The following is a 14979-nucleotide window of genomic DNA, read 5'->3' as shown; positions in this document are numbered from 1 at the left end:
GGTGAGACCCCTTCTCTACAAAAAATTCAGGAAACTGTTGGTCATATTGGTGCGTGCTTATAGTACCAGTTCTCAGGAGGCCAAGGCAGGAGGATCACTTGAGCCCAGGAATTTGAGGCCACAGTGATCTATGATCATACCACATACTCCAGCCTGGGCAAGAGTAAGATCCTCTTTTCTAAGAGAAAAGAAAATTGGCAAATCATAATTTTCTGTCACATAATTCTGTAACAAAATTTCAACTCCAGATTCCTTTAAGTCTACATTATCAATATAAAAAGCAATTTACTGATAAATTCAACAAGTCTGAGCAGTAAGTCAATACATTATAATATATTTTGAGCCACTGTTACCTAAAATGGTCATATTTCTGTCAATGAAAAAAATTATACTAAGAATTGCTATTTAAACGGTTGTAAGATGTCCTGCTGTTTTCAATGACAGCAATTCTATTCTCTCAAAAGTTGTGATCATAGTATGTATTAAGTTTCTCAGCCTTGACAAGTGGGATAAGGAAGGTAGCTATTTCAGGCACTGTCTCTTAGGATGAGGAAAAATGAAAAGTACCAATAATTCACACATATAGTGTACCTTTCCCATGATGATCTTTTACCATTAAAAGTGATTAGATAAAACTCAAAGAATTCTCTATCTGTTTTATCAGTCCCCATTTAAAAGACAAGGAAATCTAAGGCTAATTATTTTACACTGGTAAGGTAAAAGATGGGGAATTATTGTCTTGCTACGTCAAACAAAAAGACGTTCCTCATCAGAACTTTTAAGACAAAATTATTTTACACAAAAATCACCTGGACAATTGCCTAAATTTCCAATTTCCACAAAGCAGTGCCACCTCTTAGTATGATGCAGAAGTCAGCAACTGCCCATTGTTACTGAGACAAGTAAGGAGCAACACACAAATTAAATTTCAATATATATTACTCCACCTTATACCTTAACTGTTCCAGGAATGAATGATAAGAGTACAATAAGAGTACTGTGTGGGACTGTTATTTGCTTTTTAAAAAAAATAGCGGGGGAGTAGAATCATAACAATCATGATTCATTCAGACTTAAATGAAGAATGTGGTACCAAAATTATACAGAACAGAGAAGATATGAAACATTCATGTGAACATCAATATATTGGAGTAAGGGTTCAGAAAAATGAAGCAGTGTGTGTGTACTGACATGTTTAAAACACACACATACATATATTTTGGTTAAAGATATTCAAAAATTTACTCAGAGCCAAGGAGAACACGAGTGTGTGGCTATGTAGATTCAAAGTGATTTCTTAGCAGTAATTTCTTAAAACCCTTCATCTCATCTAGATAACTTTCTGTATTTCCTTACAGACTATATTCCTCAGTCACCTAAGAAACCCTATTCTAATCAATTGAATCACCTAGCGAAACCTTCCAAAATGAACTTATTCTCAAGAAAGCATCATGTAACTAATTATTAAAATTTTTTTAAATGTCAAAGCCATCTTTAGAAAACACATTGCCATTGCAAATAAGAAGTCTAGAGTTTAATTCTGAATGGTGGTATATACTGTGTATCTATGACTCTAAAAGATCATTGATTTTTAAGACAAACCATCGATAATTGTGCACATCAACTTTAAGATGTGTCCCAATTTCAGAAACGTTAAAAAGTTTTAAAATGTACATTTAGATTGAAGAAAATATGGTAATTACAAAAAGAGTATCTATAAAAGTACTATTTCACTCTCATGTGGAAAACAAACTTAGATGAGCCCATATAATAAAAGTTCAAACTGGAATACAGTAAAATTAATCTTTCAACTAAGAAAAAGGTAGAGTCTAAAACCAAAAACTATACCTTGAACAGTATCATATTGAGTGTCTAAAAATAAAATCACCATGCCTATTCTCAACAAAGTTAATTTAGAATAAATATGATTTAAAATTCACATTTACAGATGTGTCAACCCATAAAAAGAGCAGCAGAATAAATTCAATGAAGATCTCAAAATAGATGTTTTATTGAACTGACTAGTCAATTTAATCAAAATCATCTAAATCTGTCACTGCAAATATGGTCCAACCACATACTTGCAAATATAACAAGAGTGATATAGATATATCAAGAGAACAGGCTGTGATAAGAGCATGACAATTTTTTAAGAAACAAATTCTTGCCAAAGGAAAGCAAAAATGCATCAAAGATGTAACTGTAATCTTTCCTCTTAACTCCGAGACAGAAATTAAATTCTACTACTGTTTAAATACTTAAATGTTTTCTGTATATCACTATTCTGTAATATCACAAATGTGAGATTTTTCAAGAAATCATATTTCTAAACCAGCTTATTGATTCTACAATTACCATATTATAGCAATTATTAATTCTACAATTACAGTATATTTCATATTGTAACTGAGCACCTACATGCAAGCACTTGTCCTAAGTCACTACAAAATGCATTTAATTACAGTATTTCTAGTTTAACAATAGCATTAAGGTCTTGAAGGTTAACATATACCTCATTTTTCCAAAGTTTGTTCCAAATAGACTTGAAAAATATCATTATAGACTTTAAGTCTATTAGTGACAGCATTTGTGAGAGCTTACTATGTGCCAAATAAGTGCTTTATCATATTTAGTCCTCACAAGAAACTTGTGAAGAGTGTACCATTATCATCTTCCTTCTAAGAAAGAAGAAATTGAGGCTCAGAGCTGTAATCATACATCAGGATCGCAGAGGCTAGGCACAGTGGCTCACGCCTGTAATTCCAACACTTTGAGAGATCACTTGCAACCACGAGTTCAAGGCCAGCCTGGGCAACATAGTGAGACTCTCATCCCAACAAAATATACATTAAAACTTTAGCCTGGTGTGGTGACATACCCCTGTAATCCCAGCTACTTGGGAGACTGCGGCAACAGGACTAAGTGATCCCAGGAGTTGGAGATAATATACTGCACTGCAGCCTGGGAGACAGAGCAAGACTCTGCCTCAAAAGTGCCACATCGCTGTAATCCCAGCTACTTGGGAGGCTGATGCAGGACTGAATGAGCCCAAGAATTGGAGATCATACCACTGCACTCTAGCCTGGGTGGCAGAGCAAGACTCTGCCTCAAAAAAAAAAATCAAGAAAAAGAAAGAGGAAAAGACCACAGAGCTACAGCTACTAAATGCTAGAACCTAGATTCAAACGTAGATCCTGTCTCTAGAGTTCAAGCTCTTCAATGCTACTCATTAAATGACACTATTTGCGAAAGACTTTTCATCTAAATAAAAATGATCATCAACAAAAAGTATGAAATAAAAGTTATTTTGAAACTACCTCTAACTTTTAATCTTCTGAACACACTAGTACCAAGATCCTAATATTCATGAATCCAATTCCTATAATAAGCTCAGGGTTCCAAGGCAATCAGTAAATAAATATTGTGACCATACTCTGCTAGGCACTACGGATATGACAGTGAACCTAAAAGATGGGGAGTCCTCTGCCCTCATAATTCCCAAGTTTTTTCCTAAGTGCTTAGAATTTAAGCAGAAATGGGAAAGAACTAATAACTTCACTGTCAACTGAATTGGAGGAAGAGAGAGGGGAGAATATTATTTTTTTTAATTAAAACATTAGTAGTGGTCCAGGTGTGATGGCTCACGCCTGTAATCCTAGCACTTTGAAAGGCTGAAGCAGGTGGATCACCTGAGGTCAGTAATTCAAGACCAGCCTAGCCAACATGGCAAAACCCCATCTCTACCAAAAATACAAAAATTAGCCAGGCATGGTGGTGCACGCCTGTAATCCCAACTACTGAGGAGGCTGAGGAAGGAGAATCACTTGAACGTGGGAGGTGGAGGTGGCAGTAAGCCAAGATCGTGTCACTCCACTCCAGCCGGCACGACAGGAGTGAGTCTCCGTCTCAAAAAAAAACAGTAGTGAAGCCACATTTTTATATTTAAAATAAATAGTAAATTATTATATCACTTCATACACTGTCACCCAAAAACCAACTGAAGATCTTTCTAGAGAAAGATCATGAACCACAATTTGAAAATCACAGATTAACAAGAATTTGCAAACAGAGGGATTCTTTCAGCCAGGAAGCAACAACTCAAAAGAGACTTCTTACTTTGATCAACGTAATACAACCACTTTCTATTTACTGCCAATCAGGCACTGTTCTAGGCTCTGCACATACATTATCTCTAAACTAGGTCTTAGATCTGACGTATTTTTTTGACAATGCAAAAAAAAAAACCTTCTATATGTTTCCCTCATGAAATCTATCATTAGGTTTGCATAATCTATACTTTCTACAGATAACTGTAGTACAATGAAGACCCACATACTTGAAAAACTCTTAAGCAGTACATCTTTCATAAGCAGAATTTGGTCTTTGACTTATCACCCAAGAAATATGATTCTGAGGTATTTTATAGTGGTGCTCCCAGGTAGGGGAAAAGGCAGAGCCTCTCCAAAACAGGTGACTTTGCTAACTAGCAGTCATAGAACAAAGCATAGGCCCAGCAGAACCCTATTCCCCACAGACCTGGCCAACCAGTCCTTACCCTTTTCTGACAGACTAAAGACGCTCAGGACTGAATTAGATTTTCCTAAACTACATGTAATTACGATCTGTACCTGAACATCTACCCACCCACATCAACCTCCTCCTTTCATCTAAATGTCCTATTTTCTCTATTCCCCACCTTTTTTATCCATCCTAACCCCACCCTCCATTTCCCAGGTCACCTCTAAGCAGCTTATTTGTGTTGTGGTCAGGCAATACAAGAGTCAGGTAGCTGAGTCCCTCGTACTTGCGGTGTGATGGCAAAACAAACTGAGCCCTCTTCCCTACCCTAGCATGTTCTAGCATACAGGACTAAAAGTTTAAATTCAGGGCTTTCACACAGCTCCTTCGATAGAGGTCAGGGATCAGCAATACACTCCCAGGAAAGGGAAACAGAATACTCTAGTACCTTTAAATAACCTTTCACCATCCCTCCAACATCTCTCACCAAGGAATCTGAGAAGGTTCTTTCCAACCCTATTGATTGGCTAAGCCAAAGGGAAACAAGGTCTACTAAACTATAATAATGCTTTATTTTATTTTATTTTATTTTTTGAAGCAGAGTCTCGCCGTATCGCTAGGCTACAGTACAGTGGTACAATCCCGGCTCACTGAAACTTCTGTTTTCTGGTTTCAAGCAATTCTCCTGCCTCAGCCTTCCAGGTAGCTAGGACTACAGGTGCACGCCATCAGGCCCAGCTAATTTTTTTGTATTGTTTTAGTGGAGAGGGGGTTTCACCATGTTGGCCATGATGGTCTCAATCTATTGACCTCTTGATCCACCCACCTCAGCCTCCTAAAGTGCTGGGATTACAGGCTTGAGCCACTGCACCTGGCCCAATAATGTTTTTTTTTTTTATCTTTGAGAAAGGAGTTCCCCTTAATCCACATCATACAATAACATATAAAGCTGTAATTCAACATTCTGACATTCCACTATGCCTAAAAGTTAGACTACTTTTATTTGTACTTCCTATTCGATCAATATAAAACATACAATAACAAAGCAAGAACATAAAATCACAGAATCAGGAAAGACACTATATTTATCTTTCAAATTATTTTCCAAGAGATATTCTATAATGTAACAATATCAAAACAGATTCCCTTTAAGTCCAATGACATGTCAATTATCTTAAGAGACTGATGTACCAACAGAAAATCATTCAAATACCTACTTTCCAGATCCATCTATTCCTCTAGAGAAAGAGAAACTGTGTATCAAGACAGACCCACTGACTAATGTAATGAAACCAAGATGCACTTGTTGCTAATGTCAGCATTTCTGACTTTACCAACTGAGAGTAGTGGAAAATAAACTATCATTCACTCAATAACTACTTCAATAGATTCTTAATCTCTATTCTGTGTTACTGAACAGGAAAAAAAAATTTATGGTCAAGTAACTGTAAATGAAACCACTGCAATTTTACATGCACATCCTGTATATGCTTCCTTAATGATACACAAAAACACAAACATACTATGGATATGTATTTTATGAATCTGCCATGCCATTTAACTGACTTTAAATACTTAAGTTCCCTATGGTTAAAACCATGTAAAAAAGATCGTCTGTAAGGGGAAAGAAAAATCCATGAAGTTCATGGCTTAAATATCCCGGAAAAAATGATTAAATGCAAAAGAAAAGTAGAACTTAAGATGATAAACTGATACCAAAAATAAAAAGGTTACAATAACTGAGGTACCTTTTAGCACTAGTTGACAACTTAGCAGCGGTTTTGCTGGATATTTTTCCCTCCTTTTTCTTGGGCTGAACTTGTTCTCTTTCTGGTTCTTGCTGAACACTTTCACGTTGATCTCCATCGGAACTTCCTCCACTAGTGCTTGGACTGTCATCAACTCTTTGTGCCTCAGTGGACATTTTAGATCCTAGATTAAAGAATCAAAAATCATTTATTCCGCTGTGAGGAGAATTACAGTACGCTACTTCCATGACACACAGAATGAGCCTCAAAGAAAACAAGTAAATCTCAATATAAAATGGATAAATTGGTCATTTACAAAACAATGCAGTTTTGAGAGTTGCTATAACTTTTCTTTCATCCATTCAAAGTATATTGTAAAATGAAAGCATACAAAATTTATACATGAAATGTTCACAGCGACATTATTCATAATAACCAAAATTGGAAACAACTCAAATATCCACTAAGGGATGAATGGATAAACAAAATGTAGTAGTATATCCACATAATGTACTATTAGCCATAAAAAAGAATGAAGTACAGTGTCTACGTGCTACAAAATGGATGAACCTTGAAACATTATCGTAAGTGAAAGAAGCCAGCCACAAAGGACCACAAACTGTTTGACTATTTATATGAAACGTCCAGACTAGGCAAATCCATAAACACAAAATTCAGTAAGCAGATCTCATGCCTGTAATCCCCAATGCTTTGGGAAGCCCAGGCAGGAACAGCCTGGGCAACATAGTGGGACTCAATCTCTACCAAAAAAAAAAAAAAAAGATTACTATCACTGCATTCCAGCCTGAGTGACAGAGTAATACCCTGTATCAAAGGAAACAAAATTAATAAAAAAAATAAAGAGGGTAAGTGGTTGCCAGGGAGTGAGGGGAGGGAGAGTAGTGAGGATTGACTGCTAATGGGTATGATACTTCCCTTTGGGGTGATATAAATGTTCTTAAATTAGATAATGGTAACATTGCATGATTCTAATTGTAAATATTCTAAGAACTACAGAGTTTTACATTTTTAAAGGGTAAATTTTATGGTATATGAATTACATATAATAATGCTGTTATAAAAAATAGGAAAAAAATGATTAAGGGTCTACTCTCTACCTGGTGCTGTGCTAAGCCCTTTGGTCCTACAACTATGAAAAACCTGGCCCAGTCAACTTGCTAAGTACTAAAACGAAGGTTTGTACAAAAAGCTGTGGGAACAGAAAAATGGGTGGACACTTAAAAATCCCTATTCAAATCAGTACATCCTCAGCACTGGGTTATGGTTAAAATTCTCCAAACTAGTAAATTATTTTAAGTGACCTTTGCAATAACAGATGAACACAAAGGTCTACATGACTGCATGATTCTAAATAAAAACTGAACCGTATGATGGTGTCAGCATTGATTCAGCTGTATACTAAAGCAACCATTTTTCATAAGAGATGGAGACGCTGAAGAATTTTTTTTTTCACAGTCCGGTTAAAATATTCCTCAAGGCTTTCAAATTCCCTCTCCTCTGAGTTCATGCTCCCCGAGCAGCTCTGATTACCAACTCAATTTCCGAAATACCTTGATATTTAGGTAGCTGTTATAACCTAGACAGCAGACACAATTCCTGTAAGTGAAAAGGAATATCTCTTCTCAACTGCCATTCTATCATAATCAATTTCTGAGTTTGATTACTATGAATACATCCCTTATGAGCTAACTAGCTTAGAGTATTCTGACAAATCCAGAACGGAACCAACAAAACCTATGTCCAGACTCTAAAAGGCCTTGTGCTTACCACGGTTTATCACCTAATAATCACTTTGAGCACTGTATAGCTACCTTCTCAGACACCTCTTTGAAAACAAAACTACCTATGCTTAACAAGTACCATTAACACAAAATACACCTTTAAAAATTATAGGTACACTGAACAAATTCCTTTTGAAATGGATTCTTTTGATTAATCAAATTAGAAGTTCAAATAAAACTGTTTCTGATATGATCAAGAATAAGAATACATAAAAATACTTCAAATAAAGCAAAAATTTTAATTACTATAATTTAGTCCAAATAGATAGCTATTTGACACTAATTAAAATTCATCATTAACAAAGATTTAACTTGTAGCTTGCTCTAAGCAAAAGCAATGTTGTAACATGGATCTTTAATGGATTGAAATTTTTATAAGACAAATCAGAAAGCAATGAAAAGAATGGAAGCATCAGGAAGCATAGAGAGGCAAAGAGTCAAAAGAAAACAGTGAATGCTTTCACTGACACACCACATACACCACCACCAGCACCCCTTCAACTACAACAGCTCCCCATGCCAAACAAAAACAGGTCTGCCCCAACAGTTCTGAAACACACTAACGGAAAAGCTGACTACTTTTCTACCTATTCTGTAAATGAAGAGCATCAGTCTCTACAGCTGTGACATCTTTTATGAGCACTAAAGTCACTTAATAGAATGCTGAAATTTTATATCAGTATGTTTCACCGCTAGCTCTAAAAATCGTAACATATTTCTTGCTTTTTTTCAGTTTTATTTCACTCTAAATTCTTATTCTTGGATTTAACATTGTTTTTCTTTCACCTTACTTCTTTCAGTTAAATTTTATCAGATGTTTGAAACCTTGAAAGTATGTACATAATAGCATATCAGATAGGGTGGCATGCATGGGAGTGAAAAAGAGAACAATACTCAGGGAAAGGTGCTCAGATACAGCAAAATGCTGCCAGCAATACCTTAAGAATTGTGAAATGAGACATCATTTTATACATTTTAAACCACAAGCAATCCATTACATGACAAATATATGGGAACCTCAATGAAATAATATTCTCTACACTGAGGCTGCAGCTTCAGTTTAATAAAGTAAGATTTAATAAACTATGCTGAGAGTTTCAGTTGTGTATCACATTAGTTATAAAGCCACACATTCTTCTTAATATTCTTATTTATGTGCATTTACATACTATCAAATAATGCCATAGTTACATAATTCCTTATAAAGATTACTCAATGATACGATCTGAGCCATAATGTGAAACCCAAATTTCATAAACTACTGCCAAATATCAAAGGAAGCCTGAAGTAAAAATTAGTCTCACTAGAGAACTAATAAAAATACTATTAAAAATGCCCCAAAAGAGGCATAATTTCTAGTTTTACATTAAGGAAAAGAATTATTTCCACTTTTGACTTAAGATATCTTATTTCATCCAAATGTTAACCTACAAATGATGAATCCATCTCAGGCCACTGATAACCACTATGGGAACTTTTAGAAATAGTTTTCACATCTCTTTTTCAAATATTACTAATAAAAGGAATTTCTCCTGGGTTTGTTTTTTGAGTACTTGATTACAGAAAAAGTATAGAAAAAAATTGTTGTACCACTCAGGTGAAACAAATTTTCATGAAGAAAAAGTAGTCTATAAATCATTTTAATTAGTCATAAGTGTAAAATTGATGTCTCTCTAAAGTACAAATGAATAAAAATTCCTAACTTAAAGTTCTTTAAACATTATCTTCTAAATTAGCATTTTAAAATAAACTCCTAACAGCTAATCTGAGCCGATTATCTAATCTACAGGGAAGATAAACTTAAATCCCAGGGGTAGAAACAAAGAGTTACTCTCCAATGATAGTTTCAAAGATACTGAGATATATAAATTAATATGCTTATTTCATAACTCAAAGTAAAACTTGATTTTTAAACATAAAATAGTAAGGTAGTCCTTCCTAAAACTATTTTAAGAGACTTACTTTCTGTTCCTTCTTCAACACAAACTAAACCTGTATTAGCTATGTACTCTATGTTGTAATTACAGTCCTGGAAATTAGCAACATACAGTGAATGAAACTCACATGTTCCATAAAAATGAAATGATTTGGCTTGAAGTATCACTGACTACATAAAGCCAACTACAGTCATTCCATAAATTCAGACTACCATCCAGATAAGCCTTATAACAGTATCTACTAGTACGAAACTGCAAAACAAGGGTTCACTTGAGCTTTTATAACAGGAAAGCGTTTAATTCTGTCATATATATCTTGTCTTCCTACTCACGTTTCTAAACTTTTCAAAAATATAAAACAAAATAGTACACAGTATATGCACACAGCAATATCCAGCTTTAAATTTAACTGCAAAGACATTTATGCAGAACATAACAGTGGAACACCTGATTTGAGGTTAAAAGGTGCAGCAGGAGAGAGAGAATGGGGTATGACATTACATGAAAACACTCCATTTTAAGCAACAGCCTACATACAGAACTCCAAAGAGCCAAGGTGCATTCAAATTGTCGTAGTAAAGGCAAATATTTAGATTCACAAAGTCTTGACTGAATTATCACATATCTAGAAACACACTTTTTAAAGAATCAGGGATTAAATACTAAGAAGAGCGTAAAATCTTTCTGAACCGCGAGACAATCTGAGGGTAAACCCTAGCACTTCCTTTCGTACTTTTAAATAAAAATATTTGAATAGACTCTCAAGAACACACAATACAAAACGACGAGTCTTGGAAACATGCAAATGGGTCTAACAGCCACCGAGCACAGGATGATGTCTTTCTAAAGCGACCTTAATTTCCTTAACGGAAGATGGATTGGACATTTCTGGTTGGTCGTGGGAAAAAAAAGCCACAAGAAGCCACGCTTTATCTTCATTAGAAATGGTAAAGGGCAAAAGGATCAAAACATTACCAGAGAGAGGAGAGAAGAGAGGGGGAGAAGTGGGTGGAGGAGGGAGAAGGGGAAGAGGACAGAGGGAATCCAGTTTCAAACCAGGCCAGCGGAGCTGCAGAGAAGAGACCAGAGAAAAATGGGCTTCGGTTCCAAACTGTGACAAGCGCCAGGCATCACAAAAGACCAATACAACACACACCCCACACCAGGACACACACAAATATACCCCACAAGGTCTTCTCCGGGCGGGCCACCGGGGTGCGGCGGCGGAGCCGCCAGACCCGGCACTCGCCAGGAGAGACACCATGTGCAGCAATTATGCAATTAGGGAAAATAGCAAAAGATCAAGCCGGGCACTTTCCACCGTGACATTTATCCTGTACTTTTGCAAAGACTTAGTTCCAGGATGCGGCCAGGAGAAGGAAGGCGCTGGGAGGGTGGGGAAGGATGGGGAACTGAGAACGGAAGGGGGTAGAAGGAGGACAGGGAGTGAAGAGGCAGAAGGGGGGGGGATGGGAAAGAGGGGGAGGGGTAGAAAGGGCGAGAAACGGGGGCAGGAGGCTCGCGGGAGGGGGCGCAGAGAACCGGGCACGGGGAGCGAGGAAGGAGGGAACTAGGACGCCAGTGGTGTAAGCAGAGACCTGCGGCGCGGAGGGGAGGTCGGGGAAGTGGGGAGGACGCCCGCGAGAGGGAGGACGCCCGAGGAGGGGAGGCACCGGCGCGGCCCGAGCGAATACCTGAGGGGGGTGTCCGCGCAGGTCGCGGGCTCAAGCCGAAGCCCGGGGAGAGAGCTGCTGAGGCGCGAGCGGGGGGAGCCTAGGGAGGCCCCAGGGACGGGATGTCCCCTGCGGACCGTCTAGTCACCGAAAGCCGGACCCACGCACCACGCACCCGACCACGCCTGTCCCCGCCGCGCTCGCGCCCGCCCGGACTCACCCTTAGCGCCGCCGCTGCCGCCGCCCCCGGCCGTTCCAGCTCCGGCTCCTGAGGCTGCTGCCCGCGGCTGTCGCTGTGGCTGCCCCTGAGTCCTGGAAAGTGAAGCCACCACCTCTGGGAGCCGCCGCCGCCCGGCCGTCCGCGCGCGCGCCCGCGACTGCGCGTGCCCGGGCGCCCGCCCGGGAGAGACCGCGAGAGCGCGAGCCCCACGTCGGCCGTGCGGCGCCGCGCGCCTCCCTCCTCCCCGCGCCCCTCCTCCTTCGGCGCGCGGCCGCGAGGGGGCGGGGGCGGGCGCGCGCCCCGGCGGGCTGCCCCGCCGGCCGTGAGAGGGGGTGAAGAGGCGGCGCGGAAAAGTAAAGTGACAGCTGGGTCCCTCGCGCAGGCCGGGCTGTGGCGCGGTGGGCGAGGGGCGTCCCACGGGGAAGGGACGACAAGGACAGGGAGAAGTGGGGGAAACCGAGGCTGAGGGGGACGAGAGGACCTTGACGGTCACGCGCGTTAAAGGGAAACGCTGGCCGGGGGTTGGGGGTTGCCCCCAGACGGTGCAGGCAGGGGGACAAGGAGGCCTTTTACACCCATCCACCGCAGTCCTTGACCTCACACTCGCCTCGAAGCTTTCGCGAAGTAGCTACCGGGACTGACCCTGTGGACACACTAACCCAAACTCGCAGACGCGTGGGGCCCGCATGCACCCAAGACGGGAAAACTTCACGATGGCCTGGAAAGTTCGTCCAGACTGAGCCTGTCTCTTCACCCGAGACTGCAGCACGAAGGCCTTTCTGCCTTTTGGCTGGACCTAGCCCAGAATGCACACCAGCCGGTAGAGAGGATCTTCGTGCCGTTTAGCCCTGGGTTATTGAAGAGACGGGCGGTGGGTACAGGGTGCAACACTGTCAGAGTGAGTGGGAAGCCGTCTTCATGCCCAGTTGAAGTATGTGGGAACAGTTGCAGTGCTGTAGGTGGCCTGAAGGAACATTAGGTTCGCTTGTACTCCTCACCCTAAATAACCGTTAAAAAAAAAGTATGTACCTGCTTTGCAAACTCAGCTTCCATGAAGTTTCTCCCACCCCCACCTCTAGCCTCTCTTACCACTGGAGTGCTGGGTCGTTGGCAATGGGATGCAGCAAAGTAAACTTCCATCTTTGTGGAGGAAAGGATTGGAAGACATTTCACTGCTTAATTGCTGAAATTATGGTTGCTACAACACTTCATTTGATTGTAGATGTTTTAACTGCTATTTACTAAGTTCAAAATGGGTTTAGTACAAATAAATTACTCTTTTCATTTATTCAAGGAATATTTATTGATACCAGGCACTGTCTATGTGGTAGGTATATGACATTCAATAGAAGAGAAAAGTTCTTGTCCTCAGAACTTCCCCTGTCTCTGAACCTTCTCTGTTTTACACTCAGCCTCATATTCTTCAGTAAATTCTGTTGACTCTGCTTTCAAAAATATATGGTGAAAATGTCCACTCCTTCTCACTCCCCTGCCCACTGCTAATGTCCTCGTCCAAGCCAACATCTCTCAATAATTATCGCCTACCTGATCTTTCTACCTCACACTCTCTGCCTCCTCCCTCCCTCACACCCACACACAGCAACTGTCCTTTAAAACAAAGATTAGATTATGTCTCCCCTCAACAATTCCAGTGGCTTCCCGTCACAGAGCAAAAGCCAAAGAGCTGATAGGGATACATGCCTGGCGTGATCTGCCCACCATTCCCAGCCAGGATCCCTCTGACCTCAAGTGGTACAATTTCACTCCATCCTCATCTCCATTCAGTCACACCAACCTTGCTATTATGGACACACCAAGCATTCCTTAGCCTCAAGACCTGTGCACTTACCATTTCCTATCTCTAGAACATTCCTCCCACTTCTCCCCCAGAACTTCCTATCCACATCCTCTGCTTTATTTTTCTCCATGATCACCACCTGACATAATATATATGTTTTTACTTATTTATTAGTTTCCCCCTTCTTCTGCTTTCTTTTTCCTCCCTCTCCCAGTCCTCCCACATAAATGTACCTTGAGAAAAAGGATTTCGTGTGCTAGGATTCAGTGCTATATATATTCAATAGAATGATTGAGTGGATGAAATTGGTCTCTTTCAGCTGATGACATAATAGATATTGTTCTCATTTCTTCAGTAATAATAATTAGTACTTACCGTGTTCTTAATTTGTACTAGGCAGCATGCTCAAGCTCTTTAATTAAACTAGGTCACAACCACCACAGAAGTTGATTTTATCCAATCAGCTGCACTGTACAGATGAGAATACTGAGGTACAGAGGGATTAAGTCACTTACCCACAGTCACATAGTTAGTGAGGAGCAGAGCTGGGACTTGAAATCAGCAGTTTGACTATGGAGTCTGTGAACCTAAGGACACTTTACCGTAAGTTCAGTGTTACAAACATATTTATTTGATTTTCTCCATTTCTCTCTTCTGTGGTGCAAACTTGGTCTCCAAGACAAATAGCTCATTTTCCTTACATTTTCTGCTCTGATTCATCAGTCTGTCATAATGAACTCACTCCGTTCTTACATTTCTTATTTCTGGACATTAATTTAGAGCCTACATTTTACCCCCTGGAATTGGCAAATGGGAATGTTGTTTGAAGGATCCTTCTTAAAACGCTGTCACTGCCAATTTCATGTGTAAGTAGTTTTCCAGTTTGACTGGATGGTTCATAGGAAAGACCTCTCTCAGGGGAACTGGGCTGAATTTTAGCAGAAGTATTATACTGGTGGAGCCCTGCTGCTTGTTTCAGCAGCTTCTGTTCTTGTTAGGCACCCAGTTATCAGGGGTTGTTATGTATTTATATTATACCCTTTGGAAGAAATGTCATATTAGCTCAGGTTTTCCAAAGATTAGAGCCCCGAGAGAATGGGGTGGAAGGCAATGATCTGTTAGATACAGTCTAGCTTGAGGGAGGCTGTAGTCAGCCTGAATGTTTTGGATACTTAAGGGCAACACTGGTGTAGAATAATTGAAACTCCATTAGAACTGTGACCCCATTACCTACCTAGTTCAGCACCAACACAGAGGTACAGCCAGATGCTTTACAAAATGTT

At 39.9% G+C, this 14979-nt stretch overlaps 1 protein-coding gene across 1 annotated transcript in view; it reads right to left on the bottom strand.

The window, feature by feature from the left end:
* Positions 1-12059, bottom strand: part of UBE2E2 (ubiquitin conjugating enzyme E2 E2) — a 389452-nt gene extending 377393 nt beyond the window's left edge. Inside the window, exons 1-2 of the mRNA XM_035277851.3 lie at positions 11899-12059; positions 6267-6450 (exon numbers count right to left, since the gene is read on the bottom strand). Coding sequence (XP_035133742.1) covers positions 6267-6442 — 176 coding nt within the window. The 5' untranslated portion in view covers positions 6443-6450; positions 11899-12059. The remainder of the gene's footprint in view (positions 1-6266; positions 6451-11898) is intronic.
* Positions 12060-14979: the final 2920 nt, after the last annotated feature.

This window comes from Callithrix jacchus, chromosome 17 (assembly GCF_049354715.1).
Source record: "Callithrix jacchus isolate 240 chromosome 17, calJac240_pri, whole genome shotgun sequence".
Taxonomy (NCBI): Eukaryota; Metazoa; Chordata; class Mammalia; order Primates; family Cebidae; genus Callithrix; species Callithrix jacchus.
Note: the sequence above shows the minus strand (reverse complement) of the source record. Positions and strands in the feature narration are given on the sequence as shown.